Source organism: Strigops habroptila (genome assembly GCF_004027225.2).
Source record: "Strigops habroptila isolate Jane chromosome 13 unlocalized genomic scaffold, bStrHab1.2.pri S16, whole genome shotgun sequence".
Classification (NCBI taxonomy): Eukaryota; Metazoa; Chordata; class Aves; order Psittaciformes; family Psittacidae; genus Strigops; species Strigops habroptila.
Genome location: NW_022651054.1, coordinates 8,228,352 through 8,243,815, shown reverse-complemented (window position 1 = coordinate 8,243,815; position 15,464 = coordinate 8,228,352). Strand labels below are relative to the sequence as shown.

At 42.1% G+C, this 15,464-nt stretch overlaps 1 protein-coding gene across 4 annotated transcripts in view; it reads left to right on the top strand.

Moving 5' to 3' along the window:
* The window catches only part of TRIM37 (tripartite motif containing 37), a 32,030-nt gene continuing 16,566 nt past the window's right edge, over positions 1-15,464 (top strand). For 3 of the 4 annotated variants that reach the window (XR_003989525.1, XM_030472243.1, XM_030472244.1), the window contains exons 1-10: positions 3-237; positions 1,842-1,943; positions 6,093-6,133; positions 7,180-7,296; positions 8,366-8,453; positions 9,288-9,410; positions 10,477-10,600; positions 12,261-12,328; positions 13,930-14,054; positions 15,411-15,461. Coding sequence is in view for 3 of the 4 variants with exons in the window: in XM_030472243.1 (XP_030328103.1) it covers positions 217-237; positions 1,842-1,943; positions 6,093-6,133; positions 7,180-7,296; positions 8,366-8,453; positions 9,288-9,410; positions 10,477-10,600; positions 12,261-12,328; positions 13,930-14,054; positions 15,411-15,461 (860 nt within the window). In the remaining variant the exon portion in view is untranslated. Of the gene's footprint in view, positions 238-1,841; positions 1,944-6,092; positions 6,134-7,179; positions 7,297-8,365; positions 8,454-9,287; positions 9,411-10,476; positions 10,601-12,260; positions 12,329-13,929; positions 14,055-15,410; positions 15,462-15,464 lie in introns of all 4 variants that reach the window. The other variant, XM_030472242.2, reaches the window with a different exon arrangement.

Sequence of the window (15,464 nt, the reverse complement as noted above, 5' to 3'; positions counted from 1 at the left end):
GCGGGCTGTGGTTAGGCACCGCCCGCCCAGCGGCGGTTGGGGCGGGAGAAGCAGCCGCGCTCCCCGCGGCCGTGGCAGGGCAGATGAGGGGGGTCCGGGCGCAACCGTTGCCCGGCGGCTCCTGACCGCCCTTTCCGTGCCATTGCTTTTCAGCTCGGGGCAGTGTGGTGAGGAGCGTGGTCGGGGGGGGATCTCTCCCCCGGCGGGGCCGCGGCCATGGACGAGCAGAGCGTGGAGGTGAGCGGCCTGGCGGCTCCTGCGCTCGCGGTGTCGCCGGGAGGCGAGAAGGGCGGCTTGGGGGTAGCGTGGTGTCCTCGGGTGCGCATCCCCGGGCCCATGGGGACGGCCCGCTGTGGCGGTTGCACCTACCCTTCCGTGGGGGGCGGGGAGTGGCAGGGCCAGGCCTACCCGGTGGGGTCTGTGCCGTGCGGCCTGAGCTGTTTACGGGCCGGGGAAGGGCTGGCGCATGGCGCCGGGACCACGGAGCCCCTGGCTGGTCCCTCGCCCTTGTGTGTGGGGAGAGAAGCCGAGCGGTACGGAGCTGTGGGCGGTCCCGGAGGCGGAACACAGATGGCAGCTGTGCCGCGGGCAGGGATGCGCATCTCGCCGAGCCCTGCTCCTGCGTGCCCGGTGAGCCGGCAGGAAGGAAGCGGGGTGTAAGGAGGTGATATTTCTGGGTGACACGCGGTTGTTTTACATAGGCCAGGTGAGAAAATAAACGGGTTGGACGGACACCTGGCGCTGATAGAACGCGCCCTGCCGTGCGTGAAGGCACAGCTCTCAGTGGTGCTTGTCTGTGACCTGGGCAGCTTGTACACGCTGTTGTCCGTATTAATAGTAGCCAAACCGGAGTAGAATTTAACAAGACCTTGTGTGATAACTTCCTGTAAATACATGTACTGCGTTTTAATGGTTTGCAACCATTAAAGAAGGCAGTAATGTGTGGGAGATACTGTGGTATCTGCACGTTCAAGATATGCCTTGCTTTTGTGCTCATTTATAATTTCAACTCTGGGGGAAAAAAATAGCCCATCTGAAGAATCTGAGAGTTCTGTAGTTAAAGCCAGAAGGGGTCTAACTCCTGTACGATACAGAATGTAAAACTTCTTATGAGTGCAAAATCTTATCAATATGGAAAGCAAGCATAGCTTGGTATTTCAAAATACCTTTCTCATTTTGGGAATGTAAAGAGCTGACGTGGTGTATTCTAGAACAAAATGCTTCACTCTTCAAATGGGTATAGTAAAAAATAATATGTCAGGTTACACTTTTATTGCCAGAGAATTATTAAATGGGGTGTGAGAGAGTGTAGATATTGTGGAGCTAGTGCTAATGGTAGACCTTAAAAAATGTAAGCCTGATAAAAGTAAAAAGAAAAAAAAAGCCCCATGCAATTCAGCCCGTCTCATTAGCATTCTGTATAACACATACATGCACTTACCACGCTTTTGAATTAGTTTAGTGCAAGTACATTGAACCTCGTGTGCTCAGAATCTGCAGGTGCAAGTTTCTTCTGGCATCTGTTCAATCCCATGTGAACACAAGCAGGAATAATATCTTGGCTTCAGAAAGGCCCACGTCAAAAAAGATGAGCCAAACAAAGAAACTGTTCCTTGAAGAAGAGTGTATCAAAATGTGCGCTAAGAGCTGGTGTAGTGTAGGAGGAAGTGGGGGGAGAGCCACAGTGTTTGACATGGTGTTTTGACTCCAAGATGTGCTATTGGTAGCTGTTTGGAGTGGGACTGCGTGTATGAAACCTGGCACTCTGCCTGGAAAATAAATGCAACTCTGATATGCTTGAAGTATATGGCTTAACAGTAGTGATAATCTACCCTCTGCAGAGCATTGCTGAAGTATTCCGATGTTTTATTTGTATGGAGAAATTGCGTGATGCACGCCTGTGTCCTCATTGCTCCAAGCTGTGCTGTTTCAGTTGTATTCGGGTGAGTTTCCTCATTATAGTTTATTCTTGCAAATGTATGAACTTAAAACTTACTGATCTTATGAACACATTCTTGCTTCTTTCTTGTCCCTTTCCCTGGCGCTCCAAAGATTCCTTTTTTCTGCCCTGGGCTCTTCAGTTTCCCTTTCAGGATCCTTTACAACTCCGTGAGGAAAAATGAGGCAGGCTGTGCATTGCATTTAGCAGTGCTAATTACAGGGACTGTCTGGATAATTGCTTTTGAGAAGCAGACATATAATGATCCCATCTGTGGCATCTTTTCGGAGTCAGTGATGCCTGTGTGGAAGACAAAATTGGGACAGGAATGAAATGCTGATTGGCATCTCTCAGTATGGAGCACTGGGAAGGTCATAAGGCTAGGGGAATATGATGTCATTGGTGTCACAGAAACATGGTGGGATGGCTCCTATGACTGGAGTGTCGGAGTGGAAGGTTACAGGCTGTTTAGAAAAGACAGGCCCAGGCAGATGGGGAGGGGGCGTTGCTAATCTATGTCAGTGATAGGCTAGAGAGTTATGGAACTCTGTCTGGGACAGGTGATGAGGTAACAGAGTATTTGGTGGGTCAGGATCAAAGGGAAAACAGCAATGGGGACACATTATGGTGGGGATCTGTTACAAGCCGCCTGATCAAAGAGGACTCTGTGGATGAAGCGCTCTACAGACAGATAGGAGCAGCTTCACGCTCGCAGGCCCTTGTCCTCATGGGGGGACTTCAACCATCCAGACATCTGTTGGAGGGATGGTACGGCCCAGGCACAAGCAATCCAGGAGGTTCCTCGATTGTGTGGAAGACAACTTCCTCTTTCAACAATAGAGGAGCCGACAAGGAGAGTGCCTGCTGGACCTTGTGCTCACCAACAGGGAGGGACTGGCTGGAAATGTGACGCTCCAGGGCAGCCTTGGCTCTAGTGCATCACGAGATGGTTGAGTTTGAGATCCTCAGGACAGTGAGAAGAGCATGCAGCAAGCTCACTGCCCTGGACTTCAAGAAAGCAGACTTTGGCCTCTTTCAGGAACCTCACTTAGTAATGGGATACAGTCCTAGAGGGCAGGGGGGCCCAAGACTGCTGGTCGATATTCCAAGGATCACCTGCTATGTGCTCAAGAGTGTTGCATGCTCCGACTTAGGAAGAAAGTGCAGCAGGAGGGCCAGGAGACCTCCGTGGGTGGACAAGGAGCTGCTGAGGAAACTTAGAGGGGAAAAAAGAAGCTTATAGAAGGTGGAAGCGAGGACAGGCGGCCTGGCGGAAGAATATAGGAGCAATTGCCCGAGAAGCTAGGGACCAGGTTAGGGAAAGCTAAGGCCCATCTAGAATTAAGTTTAGCAAGGGAGGTAAAAGATAACAGGAAAGGATTCTGTAGATACGTAGCAAATAAAAGGCAGACTAGGACAACGTGGGCCCTCTCCAGAAGCTATTCAGGAGAACTGGCTACCATTGGATTTGGAGAAGGCTGAGGTTCTTAATGACTTCTTTGCCTCAGTCTTCACCAGCAAATGCTCTGACCACCACACACGAAAGTCTTGGAAAGCAAATGCAGGGGACTGTGAAAATGAAGACCTTAGCCCACTGTAGGAGAGGATCAGGTTCCGAGACCATCTTAAGAACCTGAACGTGCACAAGTCCATGGGACCTGATGAAATCCATCCACGGGTCCGTGAAGGAGCTGGCGAATTAAGTTGCTAAACCACTGTCCATCATATTTGAAAATTCCTGGCAGTCAGGTGAAGTTCCTATGACTGGAAAGAAGGGGTAATATAACCCCCATTTCAAGAAGAGGAAGATGGAAGACCCAGGGAAACTACAGACCAGTCAGTCTCACCTCTGTGCCTGGCAAAATCTATGGAACAGTTTCTCCTGGAAAACATGCTAAGGCACATGAAAAACAATGAGGTGTTGTGACAGCCAACATGGCTTCACTCAGGGGAAATGCTGCCTGACCCAATTTGGTGGCCTTCTATGATGGAGCCACAGAACTGATGGACGAGGGCAGAGCAGTTGACGTCATCTACCTGGACTTGTGCAAAAGCGTTCGACACTGTCCCGGCATGACATCCTTGTCTCTAAGTTGGAGAGACATCAATTTGATAGATGGACCACTCGGTGGATCAAAAACTGGCTCGATGGCCGCACGCAAAGAGTTGTGGTAAATGGCTCGATGTCCAGTTGGAAACCTGTAACGAGTGGTGTCCCTCAGGGATCGGTGTTGGGCCCGGTCCTGTTCAACATCTTTGTCGGCGACATGGACAGTGGAATTGAGTGCGCCCTCAGCAAGTTTGCCGACGACACCAAGCTGTGTGGTTCGGTTGATACGCTGGAGGGAAGGGATGCCATCCAGAGGGACCTTGACACGCTTGTGAGGTGGACCGATGCCAACCTTATGAAGTTTAACCAAGCCAAGTTTAAGGTCCTACACCTGGGTCGGGGCAATCCCAGGCACTGCTACAGGCTGGGCAGAGAAGAGATTCAGAGCAGCCCTACAGAGAAGGACTTGGGGGTGTTGGTTGACGAGAAGCTTAACATGAGCCGGCAGTGTGCACTTGCAGCCCAGAAAGCCAACCGTATCCTGGGCTGCATCAAAAGAAGCGTGACCAGCAGGTCGAAGGAGGTGATCCTGCCCCTCTACTCTGCTCTTGTGAGACCTCACTTGGAGTACGCATACAGTTCTGGTGTACTCAACATAAAAAGGACATGGAGCTGTTGAGCAAGTCCAGAGGAGGCCACGAGGATGATAAGAGGGCTGGAGCACCTCCCGTATGAAGACAGGCTGAAGAGTTGGGCTGTTAGCTGGAGAAGAGAAGGGCTGTGTGGAGACCTCAGAACAGCCTTCCAGTATCTGAGGGGTCTACAAGGATGCTGGGGGAAGGACTTTCCTTAGGACTGTAAATGGTAGGACAAGGGTAATGGGTTCAAACTTAAACAGGGAAGTTTAGATTAGATATAAGGAAGAAGTTCTTTACAGCGAGGGTGGTGAAGCACTGGAATGGGTTGCCCAGGATGGTTGTGGATGCTCCATCCCTGGTGGTGTTCAAGGCCAGGTTGGACAGAGCCTTGGACCACGTGGTTTAGGGCAAGGTGTCCCTGCCCATGGCAGGGGGGTTGGAACTAGATGATCTTAAGGTCCTTTCCAAGCCTTACTATTCTATGATTCTATAACATGACCTCTTGTCACCCTGGAGATGTTTTAGAATACTTGCCAAACTAGTATAGTGTGAGCAGATACAGGCTAAGTCTTTCTTAAGGGAGCCTGGTATAGCAGGCTGAAGCAGCATCTGAATCCCAATTCATTTATTAAGTCCTGGTTCCCAGTGTATAACACTTCAGTTTGAAGTCCGGAAGCTGTTGGTGCAGTGGGAGAGGGTTCAGCTGAGGTTTTCAGTCCTCTGGTAGTATTTCCAGAAACTAGAACAGACAATCATTTGCTTTGAAAGCTCTGACAAGAACTATAGGTGAAGGATTCATGTTACACATTAAGAATGTTAGCAACACATTGTTGCTGGGTGGTGAGAGATTATTCATGAGAATCTTTAAATGTGGTAGTGAGCTGACAAATATAAGCCCATTAACTGCTGCGCTTTTACACTTGTAAATTGTAGTGGGCAGGCGAAGTTCCTTCCTCAGCTACTTGTCTTTGGAGTTTTCTGGAAGAGAAGGATTCAAAGAGTCCTTGTGGATTTGATCCTTGATCCACAGGTATCTAATATGTGTATAAATAGCCCAAGAGGAAGAAGTAAGTTACCTTGAAGACTGTAATTTAGACTAAAAAATAGGCTTCTTGTATCTTTTGCTTTCTTTTGTTGAAACACACTCTACAGTCTGTGACTATGGGAGTCTGCCCCCCGTCTGTGGCTTCTAGTGAAATATTTGGTACCTCAGAATTTTCTGTATATTTTTAACTGGGGTGCCTTTGACATCTAAAGAAAAGTGGTTCCTTTGTTACTAAGATACCTCTGGGACTAAGTGGTCGAACAGCTAAATTATAAATCTTAAAAGGGGGGGGGTAGGGGGCAATATAGAAAGACTGTAAGAAGAAGAGGAAACTCCCAATTAATGATATGAATGAAATGAACTGCTTGCAGTTCTTTTTTTACAGCCTCTTTAAAAATGTTTTTCCTTTTTCCTTCATAGCGTTGGCTGACTGAACAAAGAGCTCAGTGCCCTCATTGTAGGTAAGGTATTTTTAATATCCGGAATAAATTACCAGGAATCGGGTGTACTGTCCTGTTAAAATCAATCCTTTTTTCAGTGCATGTTGCACTGAATTTGTAAGCTTGGTTTATTTTTATTTTTATTTTTTTTAGGGACTCTCTGCTGTTACTATAAAAATTTACCCTGGTAAAATACTTTCTGTAAAATACGTTCTAGTTTTGCGACAAGATAAGGAAGATCTTTATTCTTCCTCTGTCCCACTGCTGTTTTCAGTGCATGTAACTGGTGTAATAAGAGTAACTAGATGGTGTTCCCCTTAGAACTCTTTATATTTTTCTCGCAGGAGTCAGACACCAGAAACTTCAGTTTTCAGACTGAAATGTGTGCTTTTTTTTTTTTTTACACCTGTAATTTGTGTGACTTACCTTGTGTGTTGCAGATTTATCTGAGAGGTAGCTACAGTGTGGTGTTTGGTTTGGGTTTTTTTAATGCAAGGCCTGGCCTCCGTTAGCACTTCTAGTTCTGGGTACTTAGCAATTCTAGCTCTTGATAGACGAAAAATTGGAAGGTAGCATATTCTTTTCCCCTAAGGAAAGGGAAGTATTTAAACCCAACTAACTGACCATTTCTATGGAACTTCTTAAATATTGAGCTTTTAAAGTATTTGATCAGTAGCTCTAAAGTGCTTGTAAGGAGGTAAATATATCTTAATTTCACAATGGGGATAATTGAAGCATTGAACTGGGGATAGCTGAATAATGAAAGAAATTGAAGAAGCACTGAGAAAGTTATTTGCCCAGCATTATCCAGGAGTCTCAAAAAATCTGGAAATAGTTCTTGGGTTCCCCATGTTGACTTCAAACATTACTTTGGTTTTTGGTTGGTTGGTTGGTCTTGTCCCCACCCCCCACCCACCCCACCCCGAAATAACTAGTACAGCTTCTGCTTTTTTGCCCATGAGTTCTTCCCATAGAGTAGAATCAATGAACTGAATTAAGTCAATGATGCTTCTCTTCTAGCTCCTGGAGGTGAGTTCTTGCTCTAACTCTAGCCATGCTTCTTGCAGAGCTCCACTGCAGCTACGAGAGCTTGTAAACTGTCGTTGGGCAGAAGAGGTCACACAGCAGCTGGATACACTTCAACTCTGCAATCTCACAAAGCATGAAGAAAATGAGAAAGACAAGTAAATGGAGCATTCTTCACATAGAGCATGTTGCAGTTTGCTTATATAAGCAGGCTTTTAATTTCTCTGATTCTAAGGAGCTGAACAAACTGATAACTTTTACTTAAAAGCTGAATTGTGCTCATTGTCTGACTAAAAGTTGGAGTTCATTTCTGTCATACTTAATGGAACAAGAAAAACTCTTCAGTGTCTTTGCCTAGAAAACTACTAGTAGTTTGGCTCAGTATAGTTAAAATGAGAGATACAGGAAACATGAAGGGTGGTAATACTTCTTAAGGCTCTTAGCCCTTCTTAGTGACCATACAGCTGAAATAAAAGTTTCCTCTCAATGGCTTGTTCATTTGGCAGTCCCATTAAGACTGTGGCTGCTCATTTGGTATCTCAGCACATAAAAGCAGAGAAGCTGTTCTGAGAAGATGTCGTCTAATTCTGTGTGAAAATGTAATTGATAAACCCAGATTGAGATCAAAGAAAATACATAAAGTCTCACAGAAAGCACTGCTATTACTACATGTGACTGCTGTTCTCTCTCCTTCCTTGTCTTTGGAGCCCCTTGTATTTTCTGATATATTCTCTTCGTAGGAGCAACTCTCAGAACTTTCTCAGCAGGCTTTTCTCCTGGTTTTATCCCATTAGCAGTCCTATTACATGTTTTAAGATATATTCTGGAGATTTGGAGGAGAAAAGTGTGAGAAGAAGCATTGATAAAGGAACAGGGACCAATTGTGTGTTCTGTGGCTGCCTCCTCCTCAAGTTCCTGAATCCTAATGGAGGGGGAAAGGAGAGGCCTGTATTTGAGGTCTGTCCCGGTCTGTGCTCAGTCTGTTGATCGATGTTGTTTCTGAAATGTTAAGAAATGACAAAGATCGATTTGTCCAAATAGCTTGTGAGCCATTGCTCTGTGGTTACTTTAGGTAGCATATGATCAGGACTTTAATAATGGGATTGATTCATCGGTGGTATTTTTACTCTCAGTACTGGATAGCAAAACAGGTGAAAATGTTAAATTGAATTTGCAGAAAATTCATAGCTATTTTCTGTTGATAATACGTGTGTTTTTTTGTTAAAGGTGTGAAAATCATCATGAAAAACTTAGTGTTTTCTGCTGGACCTGTAAGAAGTGTATCTGCCACCAGTGTGCGCTTTGGGGAGGAATGGTAAGAAGAGACTTCCTTATGTGCACATGGTGTCCTGCAGTAAGAGACTTCAAGTGTTTTGTTTGAAAGCGGTTTGAAGAAATAGAAATGCTGTGAAACTGTTGTAATGGCTGTTGAACTGCCACGCAAATAGTGTAGTGGTATGTGTATTTATAATATAATATGAATATCGAGTTTGAAAAGCGTGACTTCTGTTTATAATTAGAGAAGCAAATTGAATTATTGCTGAAATGAGGTCAGAATTACCTTCCTTGTTATAAACCTCATGATGTCTTGCATGAGCTTTAGAGGGTGGTGAGAACTTTATGGGCAAATGTAGAAGTCTTTCTCAGGAAATACAGATAACTCTTAAATTACTTAAATGTTCTGGCCTGTAATTCTGAGGATCTTCAAAGCTCTATTAGCACAATTCTTTCCTTTCAACTGCCTATTTGAAGGAGAGACCGCTGTCATTGTTTGGAATGTAAGTGATTTAAAAGTGTGCTGCCTTTGTTTGGGAAGGGTGTTTTAGTAATAATAATAAAAATAAAGTAACCCTTCTGTTGTTATTTGATTGATTAGAGAACTGCACAGTAAATGAAGCAGTTTATCTTTGGGGGCCTGTTGAGACTCTTGACAGGAAGCTTTGATGCTATGAAAGCCAAATTCATGGCTTCTTACAAAGGGAAGCGAAAGGCAGACTTCCTACATACAATCTGCTTTGGAACTTCTCCAGAATGAGTGATACACTAGGAGGTTTTCTTCCCCTCTCTTTCAGTAATTTAATAGGAGTGGAATGAAATTAAAATGAGATGCTCTATTATTCTGCACCTCCTCCCCCTCTTTTTCTAACAGCATGGAGGACATACTTTTAAACCACTGGCAGAAATCTACGAGCAACATGTCACAAAAGTCAATGAAGAAGTCGTAAAGCTTAGGAGAAGACTCATGGAATTGATCAGTTTGGTTCAAGAAGTGGTAAGAAACTGATCCAAGATAACGTTAAGTTTTCGTGTAGTATGCCATTGTCAACAGATAACTGTAAAGTGGGGCATGGAAATATTACACCATTTCATAGGCTCATGGTGTTGTCAGCACCTGATCAGAAGCTGTTGCTTCTGGTAGAACTCATTTTCCTTTCTTTAGGAGGATAAACTATATTTGAGCCTACAGGACGGGCTGTAAAGCAGCTCACCAGTTAGAGATTTGAAGTTTGTGTACCTCCTTTTTCTTCCTCATAGGGGTAAATGTGTTAGATACCAACTATTGACATGTTCAGCGTTGGCAGTTTTTAGTGAAAATCCCAGCAATTCATTTCTTGTATTCTAGGGAGGATTATTTTTGTGTTCTGCTGAATGCTGGTATATTTATCGTGTAGTCTTTGCACAAGTAAGTTGGTTTGTTGGTTTTTTAAACAAGTCTCAGTAGGGTTTTTGTGATACTTATATCACCATGTGGGCTACATGTAAGTATTTGTAGAATCATAGAATGGTTAGGGTTGGAAAGGACCTTAAGATCATCTAGTTCCAACCCCCAAATGTTTATAGAGGGTTGTTGCTTTCACCTTCCAGGGTGAAGGGCATAATTTTTATCAAATTATTCTGGTTACCAAGAAGGTAACTTTAGTTCGCTGCTCAAATTACAGAAGAGAAAATGGCAGTTGTACTTACGAATTTTGATACTAAAGAATTCCCATATGACAAATCTCTATGCAATGAGAAAATGTTGCTCAACTTTACTGTTAACCTTTGGTCACCCACCAGAGGGCACACTTATGTATTCCATGAAAGTCAAAGGATATTTTCAGGAACAGCCTGTAATACAACTCATCTAAACCCACAGTCCTATTTTCTTATTCTAAATAAGTGAGCTCCAGTAAGACCTGGATTCTTTTCTTTTTTCTTTTTTTCCTCAGAGAGAAATAGGGCTGGAGGGGACTGTAGGAAAGCCTAGGAAAGAATGGAGCCGACATGTAAAAGAGTGAAACATGCAGAAGGGTGAAGGTTTTGATTTTGTGCATGTTTTTTCCTGAACTCTGGTTTAGGAGAGGAATGTGGATGCAGTGCGTAGTGCGAAGGATGAACGAGTTCGGGAAATCAGGAATGCAGTGGAGATGATGATTGCCCGGTTAGACACTCAGCTGAAGAATAAGCTTATAACATTGATGGGTAGGTATTTATGCATAGGAACAATATATTAATTATGTGTAAATCTATTAAGAAACTTTCTTGCCCTGGAAGTATGACTCCTTACACACATTGTGGTGTTTAAGCAAGTTAAGCACTGTTAGAAGATTTCTACCTGGAGCAAAGCTTTTAATTAATCATGTAGTTACTGTGATACAGTTCTAAGTTGTTAGATGTAACCTGCTTAGTTCTCTTGGAAACTCCTGTATAATAACTTGGAGAACATTTCTGTTTAATTGGAAGATATTTAGTTCCTTTCACCTAGAGTGTTTATACACCATCATTTCTCTTAGCCAAGATGTCCATCTTTGTGATTTGACATCTTTGTAATATATATACTCCTTTTAATGTAATTTTAAAAAATGAGAAGTCTGTATGAGCTGTCTGGTGAGCAACGCTTCAATCCATACATACAGGCAGCCTTGTCTGCGAATGAAGAACATGACATCTGGAATCAGAGCTGCTAGTTTGGTTCCTGACACTTTTGCTAACTGGGGACTTGTCACTTTAGCTCTACTTTGGTATAGAGGTGAGAAGACGGGTGGTGCATTACTAAAACTGGAGTGTAGCTTTCAATGAGAAGGACTGAATATTCTGCAGTTGGCTATAACTGTGCATGCTTTGCTCAGCTAATTTTGCATCTGCGCCTTGGTTATTCCACATGTGCTTTCCTTTCCATAATGCATTGGTACGAGCACATAGTAAAGGTGACACCTTTCTTTAGACACTCTTGAAATGTTACGCTTATGACCTCAGTTTTGCAAGGTACACAATGAGTAGATTAAAGTACACAGTGAGAAGATCCTTGACCTTGTATCTGTGTACTTGTCTTGGAAACAAAAGTAAGGCAGTAAAATAGCTGTGCTGAAAATGTATTTCTGATGCTTGAAATCTTCACACACAGACAGACACGCCTCCCATCTCCCTGCCACCCACCCGAAGAAAACCTGGAATGTTGATGCTTGGAAAATGTTCTTAGCTTTGATAATGCTTGTGTTTATTCTCTTAGTTCATTTTCATTAAAAACAATATAATAAATAGATGTTAGCTATGTTTCAAGTGCGTTTTCAAATACATGTCAGTACTTTAAAATGTTTGCTTTAAGTTAAATCCAGGATTCATACCTACTTTGTGCCTCTGTTGAATATAGTAATCGATCACAAGATTTGTGTTAGCGTGTACTGATTAAAGGTCAGTCTTAAAGCTGTAGTAGAATATCATAATTATTTGTATGTTCAGGTTAACGTTTTGTTCATGTAACACCTTTTTTCTAACACCTGCCAAACTCTTCAGGTGTGTAAGGTGTGACGGAAGTGAAGTCAAACCTGTCTATTTTTATTTTATGTCCAAAAAAGCACCCCAGAACAACGAACTTGCCATTTCTGGGACACAGAATGATTCATTACTGGCTTAAGCTCAAGTGAGTTCTTTACTACAGCTCGAATTAAAAATGTAGGCTTACTTTTAAAATGATTTCTCAGTCAACCTTGGTATATTTAGAAATCCTTTACCTTAGTAGGTTCTGGATCAGCTTCCAGGTAAAAAAAAAAAAAAAAAAAAAAGAAAAAAGCTCAGTTTCTTAAAATTCAGTGAGTTGTGGGGTGGTTTTTTTCTTTGAACATGTCTTCTTCTCTTTAAACAGGTCAAAAGACATCACTTACTCAAGAAACTGAACTTCTGGAATCCCTGCTTCAAGAAGTAGAACATCAGGTGATTACGAAAAGAGCTGAAATGTGTTACACAGATCCCTCCTCAGTCAGATCCCTCCTCAGTCAGCTTTTCTTATTTGATTTGTTTTTAAATTATTAATTGATGTATATTTTTTGAGGGTATCTTTTCATTTAAGTGGTCTTAGGTTACACAATTTCTTCTTAAAACAAGCTGCTTGAAAAACTAGTGCAGGGATAATAGCCGTATCCTAGAAAACCACAGTTATATGTTTGGTGAAGGTAACATTGCAAATGCTCTCTGTCACAGTTTGAACTTGAAGCATTTAGGTGGTGTGCGTAGGTTCTGTTAGTTCTGCTGCTGTCAACTGCATATGAATAGTGGTGGCTATAAATTGAGAATAAACAAAAATGTTTCTCTGCTTTTGAGGAAAACTGAACTGGTTCTAGCTGTTTATTTCTGTCCATCTGTCTTTCCAAGAAGATGTTTTATATATTTATTTATTTTTATTTATATACATACTATGTATTTTTTGTCTGTTTGTTGAGACCTCTCTGTGAAGTTACATATATTGCATCCCAAATGAGGATGTTCTAAGTCCTGCACAGCAGTGTGTATGCAGCTCTGCAGATCAGCTTCTCTTTTCAAGAAAAAAGCCCCATTAAAATATTAATAAATCAGTGCTAGTGAAACATGACCTCTCCTCCCTCCAAATAGGAGGAAAAGCTTACTAACAAAAAAAAAAAAGTGAGAACATGCAAACATGTGGCATGTTTCTGTGTAGGTCTCTACTGCTTGTTTAAAGTCATCATACGTGTCTTTGTCAAGAGGGGCTTTGAATTTCATGTTCTTTTTTGTGAAAGTGATAGAATGATTTGAAGAACTCATAGCAACAATGTGACTTTTAAAAATGTACATATTAGTCTCACTTAAGCCTGACAAAGTTTGAAATGTAAATCTGATATGTTTTTCCAGTATTTAAAGTATCATTAAGAAGCAGAGTATATTTGTCTCCTGTAGTAAAGAGGTTTAGAAAATCCAGGACTAGTTATTCAAGGAACATTAGAAAGGAATAACTAAAACCTAAAAGAACCATTTAATATCACAGGAGCTTTCATCGCTGTGTTGTGAGGCATTTGACAAATTATCCTCATGTCTAATTAAGTGTCATTTCCAGATTGATCTACTTTTTATTGCCTAAACACAGTAATAGATGTGAGTTGGTATTAATCAGACATCTTCTATATAAATTAATTCAACCTAAGTGAAGTACATGGTAGTTGCTGTAACTTTCATTGTAGAGTTTTGAAGTCTTAAACGTTCAGAACTTCCCAAATTGGTTTCACAGCCTGGAGTTAGACGGAATTAGAATATCCATTTCAATTTTCCTAACAGAAATTTAGAACTCCTGACCATGGCTATTGTAGGCAAATTCTTCATCTCAGGAGTTGACAGTTTTAAGGGAAATAAAACCCAAGCAAACGAAAAACCCCAAACAACCCAGAACCTTCTAAGCTTCATTTTACTTTGCATTGTGGGTAATCTTTCTGAAGCTGTAACAGATGTGCAGTTTGTTTTTTAAACCAAAAGTGGGCAAAACCTATGGTTTCTACTAATGTTTTTCGTTCTTGTTTTTCCCATAGTTACGATCGTGTAGTAAGAGTGAGTTGATATCCAAAAGTTCGGAGATCCTGATGATGTTCCAGCAGGTTCATCGGAAGCCTATGGCCTCATTTGTCACCACTCCTGTCCCCCCAGACTTCACAAGGTCAGTACTGCAAATCCTTTGTTTAAACTTGAAAGTCATCTTACAAAGGTTTGTTTTGCTTGTTAAAAGATGTTTAGAGTAAAATAGAGGAGAATCTCTCTTTCATTTTGCTGTACCACTGTATGGAGGAGGACATTCCACTAATCTGGGGGGTAAATGTATTCTTGTGTATGTCAGCCTTTTGTAAAGCTGTGACAGGAGCGTGCTACTGTGTTTTAACAGGTGGATTTGAGAGAGTAGGTGATAGGTGGCTGGTGGAGAGGTTGCCTGATACCCAGCTTCTCAGCAATATGAGCTGTGGCAGTGGTATCCTGGGGAGTAATGTGATTTTGATCATTCCTGTGTTAAACTTAGTATCTCTGACTGAATTTGGGTCCAGGCTTGTACGCTGAAAATTTCAAACTGCTTAATTACTCCTCTTAGTAACCTGTGCCACAAGTAGGCCTTTCTGTTCTGGCAGAGCTTATTTGGTGTCTGTAGTCCCTGCTGGGCTACAGTCAGGACAGTGAGTTCCAACTGACAATTTCTTTTCTCTTTTATGCTTAGTTTACTGATTTGTCCTTTTTCTGTTATTATTGAGTCCCTGAGTATATAATTGCAGGGCTCTCATGAGATGCCTCTGTATGTCACGTTAATTCAGAATATATAGCCAAAACCACTTCATAGCACAATTCTTCATAAAGATAGTGCCACTGGTGCTGGGTTCTGGGGAATTCTGTTGAGAGTTTAGGCTAGCTGGCTGAAAAGTGTCTCAAAAAAATTGAAAGTAGGAAAAGTCTTGAAAGAATTCCTCAAATAATTCTGTGTTCTTTAGCAAAAATTGGTTCAGCTTGCTTTTAAAGGCAATCTCAAAAACTATTTTCCTGACATGTTTTCTGAAAAGAATGATTAAATGAGTCTCTAAGGGGAGTTTAAAATCTTACTGCCATTGGAAAATGAACATTTAGGTATCTCTTGCTCTGAAACACAAACCATTTGAGCCTAGTGCTTTCAGCCATGCAGTAGTTTCATCCTTTCTAGAACTATCAAGAAGTCTTATGTTAAAAATTCACCATACTAAGAGATTATTAGCCATCACATATAAAAGGGCAAATCCTCTTAAATACTTCTGGTTGCTCTTCCCTTCATTACATTAAATATTTGTTTTATTGTGAGCTATCACATGGAGAGGTAGTGGAGAGAAGGCTTATAAATGGAATTTTCAGAAGTACTGAAATGACCCAGTATAGTCCTAGTGAATTTCAGTGGCTCTGGTGACCTAATTTGTTTTAAATGCTTCTGGAGATTCCAAAAGTTGGGATTTCTTAATGTCATGTTATTCAACTGTAATATATTTACATCTTTCCTCCCCCTTAGTGAATTGGTTCCAGCCTATGACTCAACTACATTTGTCTTGGAAAACTTCAGGTA